Genomic DNA, 18,221 nt, shown 5'->3' on the forward strand with positions numbered 1-18,221 from the left:
AGGCATGTTGGAGGCCTATGATTTAAGCTATAGTACCAGATTATTTGTCAATAGTAACTCATTGTGCCCAAATAAGAACAAGAAAAGTATTAACAGATTATTAATGAAATATTAATTACAATAAAATACATTAACTTGATAAGTGATGAGATATGCATGATTCTTAATTGAAAAGAAGTGAAAAGTTCTCTGCTTACCCAATCTTTCTGGTTAAGTTTGGCTGCTTCATTATATACTTCAATAGCTGCTTTATGTTTTCCCAAAAGAAATCTGCAGAAGAATGAAATTTGCAGAATTATGAAAATCACTCTTATTACCCAATTAACCCCACAGACCTAACATTTCGGACATATCCTTTCTTGTATAGTCTTAGGAATCTTTTTCAAAGTAAACTATTCTGCCAGCAAGATGAATAGCAAAATGACTATTTTAAAGAGTTTTATCTATGATTTTTATTGTGCTTCAATTCTTCCTTATCAATCTAGTTTTTGAGGAACTGAATGTTGATGAGCCAGGTGACCTTGTTAGATGTTGAAGCTTTGATTTTCCAAAGAATAATAATGTTACATTTAGGTAGGAATAGCTAGAAAGCCTACATACATTCCTTCATTTGATCCTCACATTAATTTAGCTTTAATATTCCTATTTTATTGATTAAAAAACTGAACAGCTGAGAAGTTAAGGACTTTGTCCACTTCCCTAATGTGCAATGTTTTTTCATGAGACATGAAATTTGAAGTGATAAAAATAACCATAAAAAGGAACAAGATGTCACATGGGTATACAGAGCACATGTAAAGGAGCTATGGAACCTCTGCATCTGGTGTTCCAGATTCTGTTCTATTGGGATAAGGTCTGGAGTACCCATTTATAGGCCAGTAGAACTAAATACTTTCTTTTAAGAAACATTCAGTGTAATGGAATACCATTGTTCTATAAGAAATGGCAAGCAGGCTGATTTCAGAAAAGCCAGGATAAACTTTCATGAACTGATGCTGAATTGAGTGAGTAGAACCAAGAGAATGTTGTATACAGCAACAAGAAGACTGTGATGATCAACTGTGATGGATTTGGCTCTTTTCAACAATGAAGTGATTCAAGGCAGTTATTATGATAGACTTGTGATGGAAAGAACCATCTGCATCCAGAGAGAGAACTATGCATTCTGAAATGTGGATCTAAGCATAGTATTTTCACTTTTTTTGTGGTGGTGTTGCCTGCTTATTTTTTTCTCCCTTTGACCTGATTTTTCTTGTACAACATAACGAATATGGAAATATGTTTAGAAGAATTGCATATGTTTAACCTATAGTATAGTCTAGGAGAGGGGGAAAGAGGGAGAAAAAAATTGGAACACAAGGTTTTGCAAAGGTGAATGTTGAAAACTATCTTTGCATACATTTGAAAAAAAAAAGCTATTATAAAGAAATTACATAAAGAATAAACTTTCAGAGATGTGTGTTAGCACGCCAGATTTTGTGAAACCAATTAAGAAGTCAGTGATTTGGAAACCTACATTGGTAACAAACCCATCAGATGAGCTTAATGTATGTAAAATACTTTCTAAGAATAAAAATGCTATATAAATAAATGGAGCTATTATCATGTTTATATTATTTTCCTCTGGAAAAACAATATTTCTACCTCTGACACACCTGTTTCACTAACACTCAATTCACATGATTTAATACAAATATCGACTAAAAAATTAACTACACTTCCTTCATACATCAGTGCTAAGATACATTAACATAATCCAATAACTGTCTTGCTTTCCTAGATTTAAACCAATTTGATTTCTTGGAGATTAAGATAAGAAAGGAAACAAGGGTGAACGTTTAAAGGACTTTGGATATACAAAAGTCTAGATGTAGAAAATGAGAGATTCTTTTACTTTATTCAGAGAACCTAAACAAGGAAAACTCCCTAGCTATTTCAATATAGTACAGAATCTCATGGCAGAGGCATGAAGAATAGGTACATAATCAATTCAGTCCCTACCATTCTGAATTGAAAATAAACAGTTCTTTAAAAATTAGAACATTCAGTTCATTACCCACCATATTTCTCTCATATATTCACATTGTACAAAGGAAATATCACTTTATTTTGTGGATCTATATTTTCTTATATGCCTATTGGTCAGACTGCCATTAGTAGATGAACACACCAGGAAATTCACACCAGGAATATTGCAGCATTTGATACTAGGAAGTGAAGAAAGAAAACTTAATCTTCATTCTGCAATTCCAGTGCCAATTGACGGTACTTACAAGGACCTGGCCACCTGCTTGAGGTTGTCAGCATTCTGAGGATTGAGAACGGCACAAGACTGAAAGAGTTCTAGGGATTCTTGGATATTCCCTTCAAGACGATATATTAAAGCTATGAGGCAACAAACAAAAAGTGAGCAAAACCATGTCCTGGACAGAGAGGAGGACAGAGAAGATAATATAAGCACAAGCCTGTCAAATAAAGACTTTAATGTAAACCCTCTTAACATCGTTTCCCCAGGGGCACTCTATCTATCAGGATCTAACTTAAGAAGGGATTTAGATGCTTAAGTGCCTCTGCAACCATAAAACTCCTGGCTATCTTCCTTTAGCATCTCCTTGCAAAATGACTAGTAGCAGCCACTGGCAAGCAGAATGTGGTGCTTGCAAGATGGTCCAACAATAGCACTCTTCCTCCTGGGGGGAGGCCTCCTTTGCTGGCTGACTTGGGTTTTCGACCTGATTGTTTCAAGAGGGAATCGCCAGACCAGGAGTTCTTTTTAAAATGATATGGACCTCCTTTGACCATATGGTGTAGTCTAGGGACCTCCTCTCAAAATGCTTTCAAATCCACAAAATACAGAGAGCTACAAAGCAAAACAATTATGTTATCCATATAGTTTTAAAAAGCAAGTTCAGAGACCCCCAAGGTCACAAGTTGGTCCAAGGCTGCTCTCTGATTTTAATAAGTTGAGTGAGTGTTGAGACCTTGTTTCTGTTAGTCCCAAAGTAGGAACTTCTGCTTGACTAAAAATTTCCTAAGAAGCTTCAGGGGGTCCCTAGTGCTTCTAGAATAAGAAATGAGTTCCATTGCCTGTCACTTTGAGTCCTTCGTGACCTGGCTCTAGTCTTTCTAATTTGATTTTGTATTCTCTCCTTTAACCCTTATCTCCAGGCCTGCCTGCTAGTTCCTACACACTACTCCCGTTCTTGCTCCTGCCCCCAACAGAGGCTTTTCTCCTATTTCTAGAGTAATATCCTTCTCTACTTCTTGGAATCCCCAGATCCCTTCAAGTACCATTTCCTATGTCTGACTTTTTGGGATGCTTCCATTGTGAGGACCTTCCAGGATCTCAAAAATAAAGACTTTTTCCAGATTTATGCATTTATTGGGACATATTTTCTTTTCTCCAGGACAATGTCTGTACTTCAGGCAGAGGCTACTTTGATTTTTGCCCTTGCATCCCCAATACCTAGCTCAATGCCTGACAATGAATTGGAAAGTTCAGAGTTTTTTAAGGTTGGCAATATTGTGGTGCTTCTGCCAAACCTGCCCCAACATACCTTAACATAACATGCTGATAATAGATGGGATCACATCAGTCCTAGTAAGACCATCTACTCGGTGGACAATGAATGAGAAAATATTCATTTATGTACAGAAGCAAGAGAGGAAGTTTCTGAAAGTCCAATGTGGTTCTTTTGTATTAATGATCAGCTTAGTGGTACTGAAGGAACTTTGGATCAATTTTCCTTCACCCTAGCACCCCTAGCTTATCCTGGCACCCCAAACTCAGTCCTTGCCCTCCATCCTGCCTGGCCTCCCAAGGTCCTGCTCCTTCTCCCAGTTCTTTCATTACTGAATCACTCTGCAAGCCCCAGGGCCCTTCACATTGACTTGGAGAAACAATGATTAAAGAGGGCTGAACAAGAACTGAGGAGAACACATTGTTTCCCCCCACATTGGCATAAGCTTCCAAACAACCCAACATGCTGGTCTTTCCAGATTTCTGAAGAGAGAGATATAAAGAAGAGGGAATTAGGGTCAAGTAAGATATTTTGTTGGAAGTTTGTTTTCAAACCCAGAATCTGAATCTGTATCTCTCTCCTACAAAAAAAAAAAAAAAAAAAAGGTAAAAGAATATGTTTATTTACCTTGGACATAGATAGCATATTCACATAACCCTTGAGTCTCCTGAAGCTGTTCCTTGATAAGAGCCTAAAAGAAAAAGAAAAAAAAACCAAAAAACCTTTTAACTTGTAGTTTGTCACATAGTCACAAAATTACAAACTAATACTAATCATTTATATGAGAATCTTAAAACACTAAATTATCCATTATAAAGCAATTTATTCAGAGAGGTAAATCAATTCAATAATTTCTTAGGATTTGGCTCAGTTTGGAAGAAAAAAAAAGTTTCCCATTCAATCATTTATGTAGCCTTGTAAGGCTTACAAAGGACTTTTTCCCCAGCAATACTGAGAAATCAGGAGTATAAACATCTCCATTTCAAGATAATAAAACTGAGATTCATAATGTCAAAATTACATTTCTAAAGGCATATTAGTTTCAAATTCAGGATTCAAAACCACTCACTTGATTACTGGCTCAGTTTTCTTTCCAATTCTCCATTCTAAAAAGGGGTTCTGTACAATGAAGGGTTCTTTTAAAAAAAAGTTTTTAAAAATTAAATATATCCATAGATATTCAGATATCTCCTGAAATTTTCGTTCAGTGGATTCACCCCTCACCCCATATCACCAATTCTGTTTTTTAAGGAGTTGCTTTCTTTTTCCATTTTGCCAAATTTATTTTTTAAAGAGTTTTCTTCAGTCAAGCTGGTGGCTTTTTTCTCCATATCATAATAACTCTTCCAAGAGATCCTTTTGAATTGGAAACCAGTTCAGATCCCCTTTTAGAGTTCATCTTAAAATATTTTGGTCTTGCTATCCTTTTCTGGGTTAATCTTCCCTGTCTTCATTGTAATTCTCTATGGTCAGAGCTCTTTTTGCTTTTTTGCTCATTTTTAAAGGTTGACATCTGTCCTAGGGCACAAGGGAAATTGTCCTGAGTTTCTTCTGCAGGGCAACAGGCTTCTCTCTGCATGCACTGAGGTTGGTGTTACTGCATGCTTCTCCACTGCACTGGATGAGCCCAGCCAAAAGTTTCACTTGCATTGGGGTTCAGGGGCTCACAATTTGTCTTCTGAAGTTGCAATGATGGTCTCACAGCTGGTCTGCTAATTCACTAGTTTTCTGAACCAGATCAGAGCAGACAACACAGCTGAATTTTGGCTAGAGGCCTTTCCATACAGGGCCTTCCACACCTGTGCTGGGCCATTTTCCCCTCTGCCAAATTGAGTCAGACCTTTCCTGAAGTCCTTCCAAAATATATTAAGATGGAAAATCATTACACTCTGAATATCTGTGGGTTTTGTCACTCCAAAATCTGTTCAGAAGCTTGATCTAGTGTTGATTCTGAGGAAAGCTAGAGAGAGCTCAGGTAATGTCTGATCTACTTCCTGCTATCTTGGTTCTGCCCCATCCCTGAAATTGTCTAGAAATTAAATATTTTTAGAGATATGAATCAAAAGTCACAATCTAAGGAACTTCATTACATAACTACTTCTATAAAAAATATATTTGGTAAAAAAAAAAAAATTAGCAACTTGCATTTATGTTTATGGGTTTGCAAAGCATTCACCCAGTATCTCAGTAGAGCCTTACAACAAACTTTTTAGTAACTGCTTCCAGTTTGTCTGCCTTCCCCCAAGGTGCTGCCATTTATCATTCTATCAAAAAGCATGAGAAGAGAAGCATCAAAATCAATGAACATTTTGAATCAAAATACAAAGATTTTCCTGTAGAAGAGAGAGTTGAATGCTCTGAAGAAGTAGCCACCTATGCTCCAAGGAACAATTCTGGTTTTTCACATGTATTGTTAAAAACAAGAAATCATCTAGAAAGGACCTGTTCTAGTCTGTTGTAGATTCTCTTAGGGTTTTAGAGGTTTCAAGTTGGGAACACGAACTAATCAATTAGTGTTACCAAAGCAAGATATTTTTATATTTTTATTCAGCTTATTTTGGTTTTCACAAGACACAAGGCCTAATTTTTAAAAATGAGAAAAATGGACAAAGACTTGAAAACCAGATATCTGGAAAGAAAAAAGATATACCAGGATTCAGTTAACTTAGATCCCTGAATAAGATGGTCTTCAGGTCATAACAGAGGAAGAAAGGATCAAGGATCCAGCAAGTGACATTCCCCTTACCCAGGATTTGCCAAGGTTTCTTTACTAATCTTTGCCTTGTGGAGAAATATCTGGTTCCATCTATTTCACAGGGCTGGTCAGTCACATATTCTTTGCTGGTATGTGCAGACACACACTACTAGATGGAGGCCTGGACATTTTGTCCAGCCCTCATAATCTCTCAAACCTCTCCAAAATAAGAATTATGCACAAGAAGAAAAGTGATTGCACCTATCTTCACAGTTAAAACTACTCTAATATGCTAACAACATGATGAATCAATAGCAGAGAGGATTAATCAATCCATAAATCCCAATGTGCCCACTTAGGATGCCTATCATAAGTGCCCACACTCAGCAAGGCTAAACTATAAGCCTCAGCTTGTACTCTGACATCTACTCAGCAATTCACTTGTTGCTGCTGTAATTTTGGTCAGCCAAGTCTCTTACCTCATCCCTGCTCTGATCCTACCATTCTGTGGCAAGACTTCACTGTCTCTCTTCCCTGAGTGGGAATAGGAAGAGAGAGAGATGCTAGAAAACTAAGAAACCCCTTGGATAAGGTTGTTTGTAGTGGGGGAGGGGATTCCACCAGGCCTGAAAGAAAGGAGACTGGGAACCAACTAAGGGCAGAAATCATTTGGAGTAAAAACTGAGGCTAGTGAAAAATAAATTCTGCAGTACATGAGCAGGCTAAGAGAGTTTTGAGGTACAAACCTTAAAAGTCTGACATCAAATGGGAAAGTATAAGAAAGTGAGTAATAGGGAATTATTTTTTTAAAAAGAATGAAATTGTGTAACAAAGATTTCAGGAAGAAAATTCAGTGAGAAACCTTGAGAACAAGCAGATAAACCAATAAGGAAAATAGTAATAACCATCCTTCCAAGATATCTAAAGATTCTAATGGAATGAGGCTAGGGAAATCAAAAAATATCTGTGCTATAAAAAACAAGAGACACCATCAAAACAAATAAAGGCAGCATTCTCTGAATTAACTGTTTTTTTCCTTTTTTAAAATGAGATTCATCCAAATGGGATTAACACCCTTCAAACTGAGCACAAAGTCCTTAAAATACTCAGATGTATCTATGATCTCACTTCTTTAAGGGCTCCCAATTCAGTGTTGCAGATTACCACCCATCTACTCCTGGCCATGGCCTGTTGACAACTGGCAACAGCAGGTTTCCATTAGGCCGTCCTTCCTCACTCTCTCCTCATGTTGCACTAGTGGAGCCTTGGAGCCACCCAGACCACTGATGAGTACCACACAATTCCTTAGAATGGTCTTCCTGGGCAGTCCCAGAAGGTCACATGGCACAGCCTGCCTCCTTCCATTGCCCTGAGTGTGTGATGCTTTTCTTTAACCCTTCAGAAGCAGTAGTGGTCTAGGTCTTATTGTCAGATAGCAATGCTGGGAAAATGGAATTTATAATCTAATAACCCAATGTTTATAAGCAATTTCTTCTAACTGATAAGTAAGCTAAAGGTATGACCACTAAAAGATCTTTTGGCTTCTTTGCCAAAATAATAATTTATATTGGCTTAAATTCTAGATGAAATTATTCTAATTAATATTATTTTTGTTGTCTGTGTCCCATTTTTAAAAGTGATACAGAAAATATTGAATGCCAGTACAGGATTTGTTTATTCCAAAAAATGGCCAATTTTTTTTTTTTTAATCAAGATTTCATTAAGGCAACATTTTATTCCCCACTATTATAAGATGGCTACTTAAAGGTTTAGTGGGGAAAAGAACTAGGATTAGTTATCTGTCATGTTGGTTCTCTTAAGGCCTCAGCTCTGAACTATTGTTCTCTTAGGGAAGTCCTTTCTACACACTGATCTGGAGCTTTAAATTAAACTAAGTCCCTCAAAGGAAATTTTTGGTTTTGCCTTAGTGTACTCTTTGGAGCATAGTTCTCCTTTCCTTCTCTGTACAAGACTATTGAAACAAGAACCCAGGATTTGCTGTAGACATCAGAAAGAATCACTTCAAAAAGTGGGTGAGGAAAGGGAGAAATTTCCTCTGTAGGATTGAAAGACTCTAGCTATCAAGGATGTCATCACCTGAGAAAACGGAATTTTAAAAAACTGCCACCTCAGGGCTAGAGGAAGGTCAGGCAGCCAATGCTACTCCTCAAAAAGGCCCAGAGGTGAACTCCTGTTCATCTAAGTTTCTAGAACAGACAGAGGCTGCCAAGCTGTTCTCCCAAATGGTTGGATGACTTAAGAGATATTCTTGTCTTAGGGGCCCATAATTACATAACTATAATCTATTAAAGTACAGCAGACTGATACTTTTGGTATAGTCATCTGAGATCTTAAATCCTTATGAGAAATGGAAGGTTTTTCAACCTCTCCTCTGATTTATATCACAAGAAAAACCTCTAAATATATTATCTTTGACATTTGGGAACTTTCAAAAGTGGCCAACCATCATTCCATCTTTAACCACTAGTAAATGGAGAAAAGGTCTTTTAAAATAATTTATAGCCATGAGATTATTCAGGTCAGTTCCAATGATCTTGTGATGATGAGAGCCATCTACACCCAAAGAAATAACTGTGGGAATTGAGTGTGGTTCACAACATAACATTTTCACTTCTTTTGTTGTTGTTTGCTTGAATTTTATTTTCTTTCTCATTTTCCTTCTTCCTTTTCGATCAGATTTTTCTTGTGCAGTAAGATAATATAGGCCTATATTCGATTTACATATTTTTTTTATCATGTTTAACATATATTGGATTACTTGCCATTTAGGAGAGGGGGTGAGGGGAAGAAGGGGAAATTGGAACATAAGGTTTTGCAAGGGTCAATGTTGAAAAATTATCCTTGCATATGTTTTGAAAATAAAAAAGCTTCAATAAAAAAATAATTTATAGCATCAAAGTTTCTCTGCTTCTCATTTTAATACCTCAGGGTATTGCTTACCTTGCATGCTGCATAGTCTTTGCGGATATAATGAAGATGTATCAACCAGTTCTGCTTCTCCAAGATAGGAAACTCGGAGGCTGGTGGAATATTTTGCCAAAACAAAAACAAAAACTGTCACTGTCAGATATTCTCCTCTTGTATCCCCTTTAGACCAAACAGTACTTTACAAATAATGTTATATCCAATTAACATTTTTCTTATTTGTGTTGAAAAGAAGAACATTACCTGAATACTAAAAACCATTAAAAAGTATAAAGAAAAAATATGAAGTCAAAAACTATCTAATTTGGGATGGCTAATATCAAAGCATGTAGAAATAAAAAATAACAGTCCTTTGATTAGTAGCATGTGTCTCTCTAAAATACTGTCATCTTATTGATGAACACTGTCATCTTATTCACTTCTCTTGGTTCTAAGGCAACTACAGCAACTGCAGTAAGCTGAGGCTTCCATGTCAATCTTGGTGGTTGAAGTACAAAAGCAGAAGCAATACTGTTTTCCCTCCCCCTTTTTTTTCACAAGAGAACAGAATGTTTAAGAAAGTGAAATGACAAAAAAGCCAAGGTATGATTCACAACTATAAGTAGGAATTATATCAATGTCTGGGTCCAAGTTCCACTCACTTTGTTCCAGTTCTGGAATGATTTTTTTTTTTTTTATCTTGAGAGCAAAGAAAATGTGGTCATGATAAATGGCACCTTATGATCTCCTTCTCCATGCAAATGAGCCATAAGGTTCCATAAGGCCAGTGGAGGACAAATTCTCCCTAACCTTTGGAGCTTGGAAAGTTTTGTTAACTAACAGATTAGAGAGGCTAGATACTAGAAAGATAGCCACCAGATGATGAACTCATCAGTCTTTGTAACTCAAGACAGAAAAATATTGTCATCAGCATTTTATAGACATAACTACACAAATGAAGAAACCCCGATCTTTTCACAGTACTCATTTTTTCCCTTGTCCTACGCAAAGACCCTCATTTTCATTAATGACACCATTATTCCTCCCAGGCCCCAAGTTTGGAGTTATCACTAATTTCTTTTACCCACTGTCTCCCTGCCCTACCTCATAGCAAGTATCCTTAAAAACTTCCTTTGTAGTAAATATTTGCTGAATTGAATTCTCCACATTGGAGTAAAAATCAAAGCTATGTAAAACACCAAAATAATAAATGGCAAATTAGCATACTATAGTGATCAGATCATGTGACTGCAAATGGCTCACTGAGCCTTTAAAACAAACTACAATTCCTCTTACTTCCCTTTCCCTTTTGTCTAATAAGGCAAATTCTGCCATTTATCAACCATGGAAGCAAGACATGGGAAATATGTGGAAGGAAAATTTTCTGGGTTTTATTACAAAATATCAAGATAAGGAAAAACGTTTACTTCCATGTTTATACAAACTCAGAAGTCTTACTTATTATTAAAAGTTCCAGATAAAATGTGACCTACTTTACTATTCATAAATTTGCATCTTGGAAGGTAACTTCAAGGTACCATTAAAAGAGTTAAGGCAGTTTCCAGAGGTGAACACTAGGGGTCACTAAGCCCACTGTGAAATGGCAAAGTATCAAGTAGATAAGGGAACACTGACTTTCAACTTTCTTAAGAGATTTTGACTACCAAAATTTTGTCGCCTAAATGCTACTTGTAAATACCATATAATGATCCTCTTATTTTGATGTGAATAAATCTCTCAACTGTATAACTCTTATGGGAAATTCTCAAAGATAAAGGGATTCTAAAAATTTTAGAAATTCCTTTATTGCTAAAGAGCAGTCAAACTGAAAACTGATGATGCTCCCAAGATAGATTTTACCCAAAGGATAGAAAACTGTATTTACTCTATTTGAAATAATGATCATGGCAATTTACCTCACTGATGTCTGCACAGAGGGCCTCTATTACGTATCTTCTTTCATAGTGAGATTTAGTTTTTTATAAGATCCTTGAAAAATGGTACAACGTAAGAATTTAAAGGGATTGTAGAGATCATTATGCCAAGCCCCTCATTTTGCAAATGGAAAAACAGACATGATTTGCCCAAAGCTAACATGTGGCACAACCCTGAAATTCGAACTCAGGTCTTTTGACTTCAGTCCTCCTGGATCAATGCCTTGCTATGGCATAGAGAGCTCAATAATATTAAGTTAAAAAAAAAAATTGAAGAAAGCAGGGAAAATATTCAGACCATAAAAAAAATCCCTTTTAAATATGAAGTTGAAGTGATGAATAGATTTAAGAGACTAGGATTAGTAGATAGAGTAGCTGAAGAACTATGGATATATAGATTTACAATGTTGTACAGGAGGCTGCAACAAAAACCATTCCAAAGAAAGAGAAGAATATGAAAGCAAAATGGCTGTCTGATGAATCTCTAAAATAGCTGAGGAAAAAAGGTAAATGAATAGGAAAGATATACAGAATGCAGAATTCCAGAAAATAGCAAGGAGAGGTAAGAAAATTTTCTTAAATGAGCAATACAAAGAAATAGAAGAAAACAACCGAATTGGAAAAACAAGAAATCTCTCCAAGAAAATTAAAGGTATCAAGGAAGTGTTTCATGTGAAAATGCACAAAATAAAAGATAAAATGGTAGGGATTTAACAGAAGTAGGAGAAGAAAAGAGGTGGGAAAAATAAATAGAAGAACTATATAAGAAAGGCCTTAACATTACCAATAATCATAATGGTATGGTTACTAATCAAGAGTCAGACATTCTGAAGAATGAAGTCAAGTGGACCTCAGGCAACATTTAATAGTGAAGCTAGTGAAGGTGACAGAATTCCAGCTGAGCTCTCTTAAATTCTAAAAGATAATGATATTAAAATGCTACACTCAATATGCCAGCAAATTTGGAAAACTCAACAGTGACCACCAGATTGGGAAAAAAATCCTAATCTTAAAGAAGGACAATGCTAAAAAAACAATTGAACAATTTAACTCATTTCACATACCACTAAGATTATGCTTAAGATTCTGCAATGTAAGTTTCAGAAATATGTGTACCAAGAATTACCATAAGAGCAGGATAGCCTCTCTGAAGTAGAGAACAAATTGCCAGCATTCACTGGATTATGTAAAAAGCAAGAGAGTTCCAGAAAAACATCTACTTCTGATTTACTGACTACACTAAAGCTTCTGTATGCAACACATCTTATCTATTTAACTTATATGTAGAATTACATCATGCAAAATTTTTGCTAGATATCAAAAATGGGAAGAAAATATCAACAATCTCAGATAAGCAGATATGATTCTGATTTCAGAAAATTAAGAAATATTAAGAAGTCTTTTGATAAGAGTGATAAGAGGAGAAGCTTAACATCAAAAAAATGAAGATCTTGGTGACTGGTCCTATCACTTCCTGGTAAATAGAGGGTAAAGAAACGGAAACAATGTCAAATTTTATGCACTTAAAGATCACTGTAGATGCCAATTTCAGCCATGAAATTAAAACAAAGCTCCTCGGAAATGAAGCTATAGCAAATTAAAAGCAGAGACATCAGCTTGCCAACAAAGATCCATATGGTCAAAGTTATCATTTTTGGACTACAGTGGCACAGAATTGACACTTTGGATGTTAGACATTTCCTTAGACAGCAAGGCGATCAAATCAGTCACTACATAAAGAAATTAACTCAAGCTATTCCCTGGCAGGTCAAAATACTGAAGTTAAAGCTTAAATACTTTGAGCACATAATGAGGAGATGGAACTCAAAGGAAAAGATCCTGATATGGGGAAAAATTGAAGGCAAAAGGAGAAGAAAATGGCAGAGGGCAAGATGGATGGACAGTATTGTAGAAGCAACAAACATGAGCTTGGACAAACTTCAGGAGATAGTGTAAGCAGAAGGTCTGGAATGCTACGGTCCATGGAATCACAAAACATAGCTACAACTGAACAGGACAATCTCCACTTCCAGATCCAGGTCTGGTGCTCTTCCCATTACACCACAACTTGAGCTAAGCCATCATTAAGGTGCAGCACAATAAAACAATCACCCGAATGCTTACTATAGCATTATATAAGCATATAACTTACTGGCATGTTACTCTGAAGCCCAAGCAGCAATAAAAGGAGGAAGCAAACCCCACTCTAATGCAAAACAAACAAACAAGTTGAGACATTTATGTTCAATGAGCAACTGTCCACTACATTCATTCTTCTTCCAGCGCCACCTCGGTAAAGCAAAAGAAAACTGAAGCTGTTCCTGGCAGTGCCATCCCATTCCTCCCTACTAAACACAATCCTTAAGCAAGATTGTCCTTGGCAATAATGTTATGCAAATTTGTATATATAAATGTCATAATAGACTGAGAGGGTAGTCCACAATAGAATTTGTCTGGCCTACCCCATTTCCATCTAGAGAATGACTCTAATTCACCAGATGCTTCCCTCTATAAGGAGAGGTCCCGGCTGTTTTTTATTTAATCCAGTTACAGAAAGCCCTCTAACCCCTAAGAAAGCACATTCCTCATTGGGATAGCTCCAATTTTTAACTAATTTTTCTTTATATTAAGATAAAATTTGCCCTTTGAAATTTTTCCCCAATGTTCTCTATGAGGCCAGGTAAATAATCTTTTTTCACGTGAAAATCTTTCAAACAGACTTAAAGACAACCATCTCTACTGTTTTCAAACTACAGTCATGTCGATTTATGTCAATTACTCCTGCAAATGGGGTCCTTATTGAATAAGACCATTAGCTCAGCTCTAGAAAGTAATCTTGATAAATAGTCTAAAATCATGTTGGGAGGTAGCCTTAAGAGTCAGGGAGGTTTAGGTTCCAGTTCTGTCTCATCCACAGATGACTGACCATAAGCTCCTCATTTAATTTAGAGAATACTTGGCAATTCTCTAAGACTAAGTTAGAAAGGGACTGAGCCAATGCAAGAAGTATTCACACTATGAGTTCCCCACACCAATGAATCCCACATCTGAACCCACTAGGCTTACCACGTAATCAACTCAGATTCAGATAACACCTTTAGATCTTTTCACAAAGATCTTTTATGGAAACCAGGCTTTTCTCTAGTTCATGCTTGTACTGTACATGTATTCCTAAGAAATTTCTTACCTATTTCAACACCAGTCTAGATTGCTGAAATTTTTTTGGATCCTGGATCTGCTATTCAACATATTGAATCCCCCAACTTTGTATTAACTAAAAATGTGTTCATAATGTCACAGCAATTATTTCATTCTTTGTATGCCTAGCATAATGCCTGACATATGGAAGAGGCTTAATAATTTGATTGACTTAAGTCACTGATAGAAACACTGACCCTTACAGAGCCAAGGACAGATCCCTATGTCAGTCACCTAAAGACCTTCCTTCACTTTGACAATAACCTATTAAGAAATACTTTACTGGTCTGACCATTCAACCAGATTCTCTCTCCATTTAAATATTTTATCATTTAACCCATATTTCCCATTATAGAACACAAGGATGTCATCATAAACCTTGTGAAAAGCCTTGTAGAAATCTAAGTTTATGTTAATGGCATTCCATGATCTATTAATCCTGCCAAAAAAAGGAAATAAGGTTAGAAGAGCTGTTCTCTTATGGGCTCTACTAAGAGCCAACTGAGTAAATCAATACTTCCCCTTCTAAATCTTTATAAACCACCCCTTTATAATTAGAAGAAAATTTTGCATTACATTCTGCACTGTAGGCAAAAGTTTGCTTCATCAAACAGAACAACCTTGACGAATTATTTTTCTAGAACTATTCAATCCCTCTTGGGCCAGTTCCTTCAAGAATGTTCCCTTCTAGCTGATCAAAGATAAAACTTGAGAGATGTCCCAGTCTGACTATCACTCTAATTCCCTTCAGGGCAAGGAGAAAAAGACTATAATTGTTTTAAACTGGATCAATTAGGGAACTTTTCCCTAGTCTTGCCACCAACCTAATTACTTGCAGATGAGTTTTTCCAAGGCTAATCAAGAAGAGAAGAGCAGGATGCTTTCTGAATTAAAAGTTACTGAAACACTAATAAACATTCTTTCATGTTAATCCAAAGGCTTTGGACTAATATTATTTTAAACTGCTTTTAAAATATTTATTTGTAAAAGAGGGAGGCGAGAAGTAAAAAGGTTTGGCTGTGTCTATGATATATTCTAGAATTTTGAGAGTAATTGAAGTTAAATTCACAATCCTATAATATGGAATATATCCTTTTCCCTTTATTTTGAAAAAATAAGCTAACTAAAAAACAATGCTGTTGTAGAGATAAGAAAAAATTTCTTTCTCTAAATTCCTATTTTGAAAATCTTTCTGAAATCATTAGTTTAATTAATTATAAAGACCAATCTAGGTTCTCAAGAACTGATAATAAATACTCAATGCCTCCTCTTTGTAGAGAGGTGATAGATGTGATTTGGGATATAAACTCTCAGACACAGCCATAGTTTGATGGTATGGCTTCAGTATTTTTAATTTGTTAAAGAAGAATTCAATGGCAGCAGATTTAAAGAAAAATGTCTGTGGGATAAAAACAAAAATAAAGACAAAGCAAGTAAGGAAGGATATAGGAAAACAAAACGGAAAAGGGAAAAGGATTAAAAGGGAAAAAGAAAAAAATCATTAGTTCCTTTTACTCTCTTCCTAGTACCAAATGAAATTCTTCCAGTGCTGTAGACTTGGATGACAAAAAGATAGAGAAAAAAGAGTTCATTAATAAGAAGAGCTATGAGATAAGATTCTAGGCCCAGCTCTATACCACATGTGATTTACCCTTCCCAGCACACCTTCATTTCCTTATCTGTCCAATGATAAGGATAAGTTCCCTCTCTAACTTGCAGAAATGTTGTGAATTCAGAGATGAATAATGAGAAAGCATTCTTGAAAAGCCAACACATTAGAAAAAGTAAGGTATTGCTATGATCATCACTCAGAACATTAATTCTCATTGCCCAGAACTACACAGATGGAGAGGCAGAAGGTACAGGAATTCGGCTAAGTCTGTACTGACCCCAGGATATATGCTGGAAGTTGCTTTTTGTAGCTAAATCCCTGTTATCAGCTTGTTTGCTTGCCATGTGCAGCTTTTTCCTAAAAGTGGAGTTCAGAAAAAAAAAAAAATAGTTATTTTAAGAATTCTAGTTAATCAAGTTTTACTGTACATTAAAAATTATCACATATCACCTTGATGCCTTAAATCAAACCCCAATAATAGATAACATACTTGTTATTATTATGTTAAGTTATATGGTATCTTAAAGGCATATTTCATAGAACAACCTTCCTACCAATATGTTTTTGCAATAAAGTTACTAAAAAATTATGATCACACCTCACTGTACCATCAGGAAGCTTTGTTGTAACTTCATTCAACCAAACTTTCATTTATATCACTGTTTCTATAAATAGAGTTTTATTTAACTCAAGTAAACAAGTATATATTAAGTATCTGATATGTGTCAGGCAGATGCTAAGAAAGCAAAAGGGGTAAAAAAAAGTCACTACTCTCCAGGAGCCTGTATTTTACTGAGAGAAAACAGTTAACTTGTCTGCATATGTTTAAAAAAGTATTTTCAAGTCCATTATTTTATTTAATCTTTCTGTCATCCCATAAAGTAGACAGGGCAGTGGTTACTATCCTCATTCAACAAATTAGAATGCAGAGAGGTTGTGATACTTAAGGACAAAGAATTATGTGTAGAGGACCAGAATCTAGGACCCCATGGATCTTAGGCCATTGCTTTTCTTCCTACTTTATGTTGCTTCCAAATCCAGAATTTATGCAAATCTAGTGTTGAAACTATCCATAACTAATTTAAGTCAAAATAACATTTTAAGCTATCCTAATCTATTGCCGATAAAAAGATAAAAATATAAAAAAAAAGATTTAACCAAAGTAAAAAAAATGGGAACTAGGTTTTCTAATACTAAATAACTTTCTACTAAATCACTGTTGTTTTCCAAGAGAGTAAAATAAATATGACTCTCCTAAGATCTTATTTTTGTGTAAAAAGTATTTAAGCTGACAGTGTATCCTTTTATACTCATTTGATATGCTTAATTTAAATATCCACTTCCCTACAAAATGATCCCATTATTTCCTATTTTTTTAGATTTAAGCAAATCAAGCTAATTCATACTTTCACGGGCTTTGTAATCTAGCATATAAAATCACAGAGTCAAAAAATTTCAGAATGGAAGGGCATCTAGAGATCATCTAGTTTATCTGTATCTGAAAAAAGAATTCCATCCACAATATGCCTGGCAAGTGACCAGATATCTCGTCATCTCTTAAGGACCTCCATCCAACTGGAGGAACGCCACCAACTTCCAAGGCAGCCCAATGAACTTTTGGATAGTTCTAGTTGTTAGGTTTTTCCTTTTATAAGCCCAAATATGCCTCTTTGAAACTTCTACCCATTGCTCCAAATTATGCCTTGTGGGGCCAAGTAGAATAAGACTAGCCTCTCTTCCACATGAAAACCCTTAAAATATGTGGAGACAGGTATTCTGCCCCATCCTTCCCCAAGCTCCAAGAACTTCTCTATTTCATACTAAATACTACCAATTCTTTTAACCAATTCTATGGGGCATTAGCTTAAGGTCTTTTACTACCCTGGTTGCTTTTTTCTGGACACTCAACATATCCTTCTATTGACTATCAACGTCCTTCCTAAAATGTATCCTCCAAAAATGAATACATACTTTAGATGTTCAGTACTGAACAGGGCAGAGTACAGTGAGATTTCTTATTACTGTGCACATCATTTTAGAGCAGAAGGTACCTTGGAGGTGATGGGATATCAGAGAGTTAGGAGATCCATGAGAGACCATGGAATCCCCAAGTTAGAAGCGATCTTAGAGATCAATTAGTCCAACCACTTCATTTTACTGATGAGGAACCCAAGGTTCTGGATGGCTATGATTTACTCAAAGAAACTGAGCTAATTAACTAAAGAGCCCACTAGAATCCAGACACATGGCTTTGGATACAGTGAAAGCTTTTTTACATTGTACCTAAGTAGGAAGGGGTAGAGCATCAGAGACACTGTACTGTATTCCTAGCTACA

At 35.9% G+C, this 18,221-nt stretch overlaps 1 protein-coding gene across 8 annotated transcripts in view; it reads right to left on the reverse strand.

Annotated features, from left to right (window-relative positions):
- BBS4 (Bardet-Biedl syndrome 4) overlaps positions 1–18,221 on the reverse strand; it is a 65,115-nt gene that overhangs the window by 18,602 nt on the left and 28,292 nt on the right. For 6 of the 8 annotated variants that reach the window (XM_074296260.1, XM_074296257.1, XM_074296259.1 and 3 more), the window contains 5 exons: positions 16,163–16,242; positions 9,178–9,257; positions 4,149–4,212; positions 2,274–2,385; positions 198–270 (listed from right to left, as the gene is read on the reverse strand). In XM_074296260.1, coding sequence (XP_074152361.1) covers positions 198–270; positions 2,274–2,385; positions 4,149–4,212; positions 9,178–9,257; positions 16,163–16,242 — 409 coding nt within the window. Of the gene's footprint in view, positions 1–197; positions 271–2,273; positions 2,386–4,148; positions 4,213–9,177; positions 9,258–16,162; positions 16,243–18,221 lie in introns of those variants that run through there. The other 2 variants (XM_074296261.1, XM_074296265.1) reach the window with 2 other exon arrangements.

Source organism: Sminthopsis crassicaudata, chromosome 2 (genome assembly GCF_048593235.1).
Source record: "Sminthopsis crassicaudata isolate SCR6 chromosome 2, ASM4859323v1, whole genome shotgun sequence".
In the NCBI taxonomy this organism is placed as follows: Eukaryota; Metazoa; Chordata; class Mammalia; order Dasyuromorphia; family Dasyuridae; genus Sminthopsis; species Sminthopsis crassicaudata.